Source organism: Micropterus salmoides, unplaced genomic scaffold (assembly GCF_014851395.1).
Source record: "Micropterus salmoides isolate LMB-PRFRI ecotype aquatic unplaced genomic scaffold, ASM1485139v1 Ms_hic_scaffold_3, whole genome shotgun sequence".
In the NCBI taxonomy this organism is placed as follows: Eukaryota; Metazoa; Chordata; class Actinopteri; order Centrarchiformes; family Centrarchidae; genus Micropterus; species Micropterus salmoides.
In genome coordinates, this window is record NW_024042261.1 from 40,820,748 (window position 1) to 40,830,985 (window position 10,238).

At 39.7% G+C, this 10,238-nt stretch overlaps 1 protein-coding gene and 1 long non-coding RNA gene across 2 annotated transcripts; both read left to right on the forward strand.

Moving 5' to 3' along the window:
* Positions 1 to 723: 723 nt before the first annotated feature.
* Positions 724 to 2,913, forward strand: LOC119883475 (tumor necrosis factor receptor superfamily member 1A-like). The gene is made up of 4 exons (XM_038694125.1): positions 724 to 871; positions 979 to 1,104; positions 1,638 to 1,768; positions 1,891 to 2,913. The coding sequence occupies exons 1-4, from the start codon at positions 859 to 861 to the stop codon at positions 1,948 to 1,950; spliced, it is 330 nt and encodes a 109-aa protein (XP_038550053.1). The 5' UTR covers positions 724 to 858; the 3' UTR covers positions 1,951 to 2,913.
* Positions 2,914 to 6,552: 3,639 nt separating this feature from the next.
* LOC119883317 lies at positions 6,553 to 9,002 on the forward strand. Its single transcript, XR_005440617.1, has 3 exons — positions 6,553 to 7,334; positions 7,416 to 8,083; positions 8,611 to 9,002. It is a non-coding gene; the product is annotated as an uncharacterized LOC119883317 (long non-coding RNA).
* Positions 9,003 to 10,238: the final 1,236 nt, after the last annotated feature.

Below are 10,238 nucleotides of genomic sequence, written 5' to 3' on the forward strand. Positions count from 1 at the left end.
TATGCTGGGTCCAGGAGGAGGTGAATGAATAAATCCACACAATTCGTACCAGTGGCAACCTTGTTAAACTGAGCTCTGGGGCTCTTAAGATTTAGATTCTTTTTAACTTTAAACAGCTCTTTCATAAGGCTCTTATTTTGCTTTATTTTCTCTTCTCTGCCTTCCTCATTGACTTGGCATTCAAACTGTAGGCTAGAAAATGTGTGTGTAAAGGACCTCTTCAGGAGTTTTGGTAAAAAAAATAATAGTGAGCTGCAGCTCACAAAGATCAACAATGTTCTGGCAGTTAGCAATTGGTCAGGTTCATTCCTCATCAAGATGCATCAGGTAATGGGCACCTACAGTTTTGATTGTTTCATGGCTCCATCTGACCATGAGGAAAATTGGCAAACCCTTGTTTAGGACTGATTGAGAATGGCTTAAGATGAGGGTATAATCTGGGCACCCACTGCCATGTTTATGCCAGGTTTTTGATACCCTTTAAAATGTTTGTGCCACTCATACTGATCCTCTGGCCTCATTCAGGGTAGTCCACAAGGAGTTAAAGATCACCACTAACCTAGCCACCAAGCTGAAGACCTGCTTGCTTGATATCAAAGATGTATGAAAATGAAAAAGCAACATATGGCTGTGCAATGACTTGACGAGTTGTTCTGAACCTTGCTTGCCCTTCTTGATGGCAGCTGTGGTGTGAAAATGTCAGGCCAGTTGGTTTGTTAGCATCTTCCTCTCCACACAGTACCTCACCTCTTCATACCTCCTCTTTTGTTTCAGGTTTTCGCACTGACACTTGCCTTCCTTTCCACTGGACAGAGTTACACAGAGCCGACGGAACAAACCAGTAATTCATGTTATGCAATGTGTCCAGCTGGTAAGTTATAACAAGGAACTGCATGCATTGGCCTTGTGTTGAAGAATTATTGTGGAATTATCACAGGTTAACTCATTCCCTTTCTCTGTTTCTCCACCGTTTCCCAGGATATCATAAGGTCGGTGACTGTGTGGATCGAGCAGGACAGTACATATGTAAAAAATGTGGAAACGCCGAATACACCGAAGTACCAAACTTAATACCGAAATGCCAGAGGTGTGACTCGTGTAGTCGTAAGTATCTTGTTCAAATACTATAGATTGGAAAGTACCTCGCAGTCCCATGGCCTTTAATGGGCCTTTTAGAGTGTTGTTAGTGCGCAGGGATCTCAATCTACTTGACAGTTGGGTGGTAGAAATACATGCTTGTGGGGAAATATATATTGGTATGATTGGTATTTTATGGATATCTAAATAGAAATATGATTTACCTCTTTTCATAATGAGAATTTATTCTGATGAAGTACAGAAAAAGAAATAGAAAAAAATATATGGTAATGATGACTCAAGCAATTGTGTGTTTGGGAAGTTGAAATTCTGCGATGAAATATACCTGTCTAGGAGGTTATATCCAAAGTAGCAGGTTAAGGCTGTTTTGTTTCATAAAAGCAACATCAAAATAATTCACTGATTGGTATATCCATTTTAACTCCAGGTTATGTTGGATGTTGTCTTAAAAGTCAGTTCTGAGCTGTAACAGGTTTAGCATACATTTGAAGAAGATTATAAGAAATTGTCAGGACTGTGTTTTGATTTTTCCCCCCCAGATATTGAGAAGGAAATAAAACCCTGCACCTTTAATAGTAATGTGGTATGTGACTGTAAGGATGGATACTACAACTCAAACCCTAATCCCCATATAAGGAATTGCCAAACATGCAATCTACAAGATGTGGAGGTAGGTGACGCCATCTTGACTACCAGCAAGATCCACTTATTCAGCATGATAAAAACACTCTCAAAGGGAGACCATATCATGTTTCAGAATATTCACATTCACCCTCATATTTTCTTTTTCAGTGTCTGTTAATAATGAGGACTACAAAAGGAAGTGCAAGCCCTGCCAAAAACAAAAACTAAGACATGTTTAGATTTTTTTGTGAGAGAGTGGGAAGCCACACAGAACTGTAAGGGAAAAATCAATCTGCGTACTGTAGTGATAGCTCCCACTAAGTCTTAGGAGCTAGAGAAGGTTTTCATTTGGCACCTTGCAGTATGTTTTTGCCATTATGTTCTTTTTAGGGGTGTCTGATTCATTATTATCCCTATTTCTTGATCGTTCTATTTGTCTTAGTTGCTATATTTGCCTTTTACAATATGTTTTTCATATATATATATATATTTTGTTTCTCTTTCTGTTGGAGAAGCTCTTCTAGCATCTGATTTGCTTGGTGTGGTAACTTTATTTTAGACTACAACATCCTTTTAGTCTGATTGTGTCAGGTCTTCAGACAGTGGTAAAACACATTTTGTGAAACTGTTGATTGAAAATGCTGATGAGCTAATTTCAAAAACAGATTGAAAACACTGTATATAATTTTTATTTTTTTCTGTGTTGGCAGCCATTGTTATTAAAATTAGAAATTTTGTTGACGGTATACCATTATCTTTATGCATTGATACATACTACCTGTAGATAAAACAGTTTGCTTATTATTGATGATTTAATGAATGATGCTCGTAATAACAATGAGGTCCAAAGTGTGTGTACAAAATATGGGCACCATAGAAATTTCAGAATTTGTATCTCAAGGCAAAATTAGCCATACTATTAATTTGAATACCGTTTATCTTGTTTTGTTTAAAAATCCTAGAGATAAATACCAGGTCTTGCTTATGGTTAGACAAATGTTTCCTGGGAAGAGTCATTTTTTTTATGGATTGTTTCGATGATTTACGAGTGTTCCTTATGGTTATTTGATGATTGATTTGAAAGCTAAGAAACCTGATGATTTCAGACTCAGAACTGACTTGTTTTCAGACATGTCTGTTGTGTATGTGCATAAGAGAAAGTAAATAAACACGCCTGATGGCATTAATGTCCCTGCCTTGCCTTTTCTTTCTAGATAAAATCTTTTCCATTTTAAATGTTTTGTTTTTATCTATAATAACTTTTTGCATCTCTTGCTCATAAAATGTTCCCTGTAATATTTCGCCATCATAGTCTTTTATCCTGTAAACAGGAGGGTCCCTTGACACGCATTCCTTTACAGTGAAATTTTATCAGTATAATTTTGCTCTACCTTTTTTTTTTTTTTTTTTTTAAAGGGCTGCGTAGTTTTGAAATTCTTACAGTATCGCCCACCTTATATTTAAAACAAATTACTCTTATCTTTTGTTTTATTCAAGTTGTTAAATACATCAATCGGTTTCATTTGAATACTATGATGATAACTATGATTGTAGGAGGTGACTAAATCCTGCAATATATCTACGTATCGTTTAGAATTATTGGCTGTTAAATAACGCCACATTTTAGATTTCAGAGTCCTGTTGAAGCGCTCTACTTACAGATGCCTTAGTCTCATTGGATGTGGTAAAGTGTACGATACTTTTCCCTCATCTGTTTGGATTTTATGCGGCATTCTACCTTCGTCTAAAATATCTTTAAAGGATGCTGTGACGCATTTACCACTCTTAATTTTTTAATATAAAAAGGTTTAAATTTCCTCTTGATATATTTAAGTATTATATTCTGTATACTGTAAAACATGTAAGCTGTCTTGCCAACCGCCAATAAAAGAATAGCAGAAGCTTTCGCCGTGGAAGATACCGTTGTAAAGTATAGCTTTAAGATTACTGTTTGACAACTTTATTCAAGTTTGTACTAGTTCAGAGTCATTCGTCTGTCATTTTGTAGATTGGCTAACCTAAAGTTGTTCTTTACAACTCAATGCTGATATGAAGTAAAGGGTTTGAAAGCTAACACACTTTTTATGGCGTGGATACCTGGCAGAGTTAATACAGCATCTAATTCGCCCTAACTTTACTAACGTTGTCATTCTGGCATCAAGTGATGCCAATCAAAGCTTTATATCGGTCGTGACAGTGACTGTTAATTTATTAACGATTGAGATGTTTTCTGTTTGTGTGATTTCTCCCATTGAGTGCTTTAAATTATGTATCGTATCATATTATGTATAATATCATCTGTTGTGTGCACTTCTCTTTTTCCAGGATAGACACGTCTTTCTCTTTAGAGAAGCTTTGTGGTTTAATGTAAAATACGATAGGACAGTTCACAGTGCTTCAAAGATCTATATTTGGTTTTCTCAATCAAAAACAGATTTTAAGACTTCTGTATTTCAAAAAGAATCAGCTAGGGCAAAAAATGTTCTCATTTAAAAAAAAAGTCTAATATCATTCAGCATCAATAATTATCATGAAAAATGTCAAATTCTTTCAAGTTCAATTTCTATCAAAGCTGACCTTTGCTTCTAATTGAAAGTTGGAAAAAAAACCATATAGTTTATTGTGGTTTTAAACTTTTCTTTATGGTCAGTACATGACAAGAACCTGTTAAACGTCAACAATTATGATCAAATCTTTTTCCAAAAAATGTAAGTGAAGGTAGGCATTAAAATAATTCAGGAAAAATGTATGCACACCATGGACTCCAAATAATAATTCTTGTGAAAGCAATGGTTTGATCCGATCTCATAGATCAAAACACAGAGATGGGGACTCGGGGTTAGAGACTCGGACTGAAGTGCGACTTAAGTCGCACACACAGTGACTTTAGACTCGAGGCGCGGGACTCGTGAACAATGTTTATTTTTTAGGACACGTCTGATGAGCTTGCCGTTATTCTGTTACCTATAACCTGCCTACGTAACACGTAACATCTGCTGCGCGCGACCGTACGTGAGAGAGGACAACAAACACCGGCAGCTGCTGAGCCAATCATCATAAACTTTGGCTTTAAAACATCATAAATGATGGCCCAAACAAAGAACCGCTAAATGCAAATATGTGGTGAGTGAACATGTTGAGCTCAGCATTGGCCATCTAACGTTAGCTTGCTTCTTGCTTCAGCTACGAGCTACGGGGAGGTTTACTCTGACTGTCATTCTTTATGAAAAGATGAACGAGCATTTGTTTACTTGCCAAACTTGTGGTGGTCGATTAACGTAATCATTGACGTCCTGCAGGCTGCCATCACGTTAATTACTGCCGTTGGCTGGAAAGAGGTTACAGGTTTATTGTTGATCATGTAGCCTAACCCTACAGTTTTATTTAGTTATCGCCTAACATTACACTGGTTTGAGAGTCTGCAGGGTGTGTTGACTTAAAGTAGTTTATAAGTGCTATGGTGTGGGGACAGAGTGGACCCAAACGCAACACTCGGGAAACACAGGCTTTATTAAAAGGTGTGACGCCCTGTGGGGTCATGAATGAGTGTGGCCTGTCTCTCTCTCTCTCTCTCTTGTGGAGGAGGAGCTGATTGCAGTAACTCTGGGCACCTGGGCTAATTGCCCTGTAGAGTATTTGGGACTGTTTTCTCATTCTGCAGGGAGCTGCTGTCAAGACCAGATCAGATCTACCTGCGGCCGGCTCCCTGGTTTTCCATTTAGTTTGGTTTTCTTTGGTTGGACTATTGCTTTGTGGTGCTTATCTTGTTTTGCATATTACAACACCTTCACACATACATTCATGCAACCATCATCCTGCACAGACACTACTGAAACCACAGACTACATAACTCATACTTTAATTATGTTAATTTGAAGTAACAATTGATTTGGTTTATTTTCATTAAATAAACATACGCTAACTGTTTACCATGGTGCGTCTCCCTTTTGTTGTCGCCTTTTGAGCCAGGTCAGAACAAAGGGGAAACAGGGTTGAGGGAGTGGCGGATGCCGGGGGAAGGCACGGAGAACTGAGGGGACTGAGACAAGGGAGCCGGGGGCACTGGGGACCGAGGAAGCAAGGAGGCGCCGGGAGGATGCCGTAGAAGAGGAGGGCAGGGTGGTGAGCCCAGCTGACGGAGCAGAGGATGGAGGTGAGACAGACAGGGTTAGACACAGCGGAGACAAAGCATAGGGAAACAGATATGATGCAGAATACGAGAGAGCTTGAGTGGTGAAGTGGCACCGGGTAAGGATCAACGACGATCAAGCAGGGGTTGGCTGGAGAACCGGGGTAGAAGTACTGTCGGAGATGAGGCTGATTGCTGGCAGGTGTGGCAGGCAGAGGAGGTGGCTGACGAGATGCAGGTGCGGGTCGTTGGCTGGGCTCAGGAGCGGAGGGAGAGAGAGAGAGAGAGCACATGCAGGGGAGGAGACACAGGGAGGCCGGCAGAGTACAGGAAAAAAACAGAACAGGGGAAAGCAGAATCAAAAGCAAAAAAAGGAGAAATAAACAGGACACTCGCCCTCAGCTGGGTTGCCACCACAACAATAAGCTGTCATTAACTGCATTGCACATCACATGGTTGTGCTCTGTAAATTAAAAATAATGTTACAGCTTTATTGTTGACCATGTAACTTTACAGTATTGTTTAGTTAACTTTACACAGGGTTTGAAACTCAACAGGGTTTGTTGACTTACAGTAGTTTATCAGAGCAATGAAGTTTTATTAGCAACCTGGATTGAATGCAGCAGGTGATAAAACATTCGTAATAACCACGAGAGACTTGAGACCTGACTTGGACTCTAGCTCAAAGACTTGTGAGCATCTCTGTCAAAACATTGCCTTCAATACAGTTTTATTAGGAGTTGTTGAGACGGTGTGCAGAGCTTTGTCCTTTGTGTCCTGCAGTGATAGTTTTTGTCTGTCACTCGATTACTTTTGACTGGATGTGCACACTTAGCCCCTCTGGAGGTTTTATACCAATAACAACCATACAAATAATTGAAAACATTTTGTATAGAACCTTTTCACACAAAAAATTTAGCTCAGATCAAATCACAGATCACAATTATGTGAAAAGTAGTAAAACTTGTCAACATAGAGTGTGTAAGATTCTTAATGCTATTTAATGCAGTGAAGGCTGCATGTTCTCTAGTTGGCTTGCTACTGTTTATATTATCAACAGCACTCTTTTTCATGCACAGACAGACACAACAACATACTAAGACACTGTGAGGACAACATTTACAGAGTTTTTGTTTTCTTTTAATCACAAGGAGAAGGAGTTGAGGATGACTCTTTAACTGATGAGGTTCATCCAGTAAGGTCATGAAAGACGGGAAATCCAGAGACCTGGAACTTTAACATCCAGAAAAGTAGGAGAATGAGGGGCCTGGATTGAAGAAGGTGAGACAAATGGGGACACCATGCCAGTCCGCAACCTGCCAAAGGTTCCCTAAACTCCACTGCAGAAAAGCAGAAGACGCATCATAAGAACAAGATTTCTAAGTATTTCTGGGGGAATTTGGACTGGAGAAATGATTGTGAAGTCTGCGGCGGAGGGGTGCAGTGTAAAGCGGCGCTGGACAGGAGCAGATGAATCCAGGAGGTCAGCATCGATTTTTTTGTCACCTTGTAGTAGATTGGAGAAGAATCTGAGTGTGCCAACGCTTCTTCCTGTCAACATTAGGTGTAAAGGAGTGGTGTTTTTTGAAGTGGGCAGGAAGAAGAGGAGAAAGTCATGAGAAGATTGAGGACGGGAACGGAAGGAAAAGGTTCTTTATTGTCACATACACATGGTGAAATTCATTCTCTGCATTTAACACTCATTGCCTCAAGAACCTAATCTAAGATGTTTTTGATGGTGTGGAAAACTGGAGCGCCCACACAGGAAGGAGGAAACCCACACAGACACAGGGAGAACATGCATTCTCCACACAGAAAGGCCTGGGATGACGGGTACGACAATGAGACCTTCTTGCAGTGAGGCCACAGTGCTTTCTGTAGGCCTTCCATAAGATTTTTCTTCTGGACCCTTGGAAAGTTCTATCGCACTTCTGTAGGTCCTCTTCATTGAAAGGTGTACCTGGAGCTTGTAATCAAGTCCATCGGTCACATGCACACCGATTATAAGCCCTCTTGCAAACAGCCTCTGTCAATGTAAGTTTTCTCAAACATTTTCAGTGACTTATATATATATTTCCCTTTCACTTAAAGAAAGACCAGTGTGATGGCTATTGTTCATTCAAGCCTGGAAACATAGAAGCTGCTTCATGGGACACAAAGGCTGTGAAGAAGGACAAAGAAGATGCAGATGAGAAGACCTTGGTGGCGCTCACTCCAATTCCTCCGTGTGAGGTACGTATCTTCAAGGACTTCAGCCAGATGGGAAACTGGGGAAAAAGCTTGGGATCCAACCTTGCATGACCTCCAAACTATCAGACATATATATTCTTGCACAAATATTGCCTTCTATGTCAATAGAAATCAGTTGTGAAAAGTAGCTAAGTACATGCGCCCAATTACTCTTCTTTTTGAGGTACTACTCCACTACATTTATTTTGACGGCTTTAGTTACTAGTTACTCTGCAGATTAGTTTTTGATGTTTTTAATTGATAGAGTATGATGTATTTTCACAGATAAAGCCACACAGCAAAATATAAAGTATTTAGAATTAGCTTTACTTTTTATTTTAAAATTTGAATGTAGGACTTTCAACACAGAGAATATCTCTACAGTGTGGTGTTGGAACATTTACCTAAGTTTTATTCATTAACCACTGTGGAAGACATAATTTGTAATCTATTAAATTCTGTCCCTCTTTTCCCTTTTAAATTCTTCCATCCAACTATCCACTGGATACAACATGGGTGGCACCATTCAGATGACTGGGAAGCCTATCTGTCCCCAACTCTTAAAAGAAGAATATCACCACAGCAGCCCCACTGTGCACATCCAGCCAGCCAGTTAAAGAGCTGAAGTTCAAACAGCCCCGAGAACTAAAGGTTTTGCCTTATGGACTGGACCACGAGTGATGCCCATCACCAGCTGGAGCCTCACGCAGACGCACACACACTGATGTACATAGGCTATATTGGTTACAGATGATTACTTTTTTAATACCGTTAATGGTGTTAATATAATCCCTAATTGTTCAAATTATTAAGTCAAATATCTAGTAGTAGTAAAGACTCCAATCAATTGTCTCTCACAAATAGTCTGACAGATTCTTTATCCTGGTTGTTCATAATTATAATAAAATTTAATATAATTTGTGATGAACTTTTGAATGTTGTGTGGGTTACAGTAAAATTAATTTTAACCTTTATTTATTCAACCGATTTCATTTTGTCATTATCAGCCAACATTATTCACAATGTAAAGGTAGCTTATCGATGATTAACATGATTTCAAAACACACATCTTATTATTTAGCTTAGGTATCATCAGAAGGTATGCTTTCAACAAAGAAACATCCGCCTGCTCCGGGATGCTACGAGCCTGGAGATCGATGATCGCTTCTCTAATGTCTTTATTGTCTGCCGAGAACTGTGTCATTCCCATAGACTGTATATAAGAAATGGACATAGTCATCGTGACGTCACCCATTTGTTTGTGGACTGCTGTTTTGAAGCCTCGAGTTTGGCCGATAGGGCGCCGCCATGTTGAGTTTTTGCAACCAGGAAGTGCCCAGAAGTGACAATACGGCGGAGCTAACGGCCGTGTGCGGAGCTAGTTAGCTTGCTTAGCTAGGTGCAACTGTAACTAACGTTAACTGCCATTTTTACAGGGCTGATAACTTTGTCTACCGAACAACAGTCTTAAAACTAAATGTACTCACCAGAAAAAGTGAACAGCCAACTCCTAATAAGCTTTTTCAGCAGCGCTGGTTAAATTTACACAGTGCCGAGGGTACGAGTCGGCTTTAGCCTGATTGACAGGTCGTCATGGTAACAACTTGTCAATCACAGATAATCCCGTCCTGAAACATACTCTGTTTGTGGTCTATTTTAAAATAAATGGGACCATAATTTACTAAATGAACATAATTTGGTATTGAGAAAGACTTGAAACTAACTGAGACCATAAACCCGTCAGAAAAGTATTTACTGAGGTAATTATTCAGCTGAGAAGTAGGGTCTTTTTCCCATTATTTCTAATGGAGCCAGACTTCTTTTTGCAACCAGAAGAGTCGCCCCCTGCTGGATTGTCAATACAATGCAGGTTTCAGGGGCTTCTGCATTGGTTTCAAATTGTAGACCTGAAGCTTCCTGCTTGATCATTCCCTCCGTGAGGGATTTAACCGAACTCAAGGGATTCCCGCAGAGCCTGAAACTCTTTGTGAAGTACTTATGCAAGAAATAATCGGGCATCAAAACTAGACAATTTTTGTCTATTGAATCCAGAATCTCTGTGAATTCTGCACCTTGTGAGGAGGCGGGGGCGGAGTTAGACTGTCAACACAGTGGGGGCGGAGTTTCATCGTGGGCCCACCTGCTACAAAGACATATT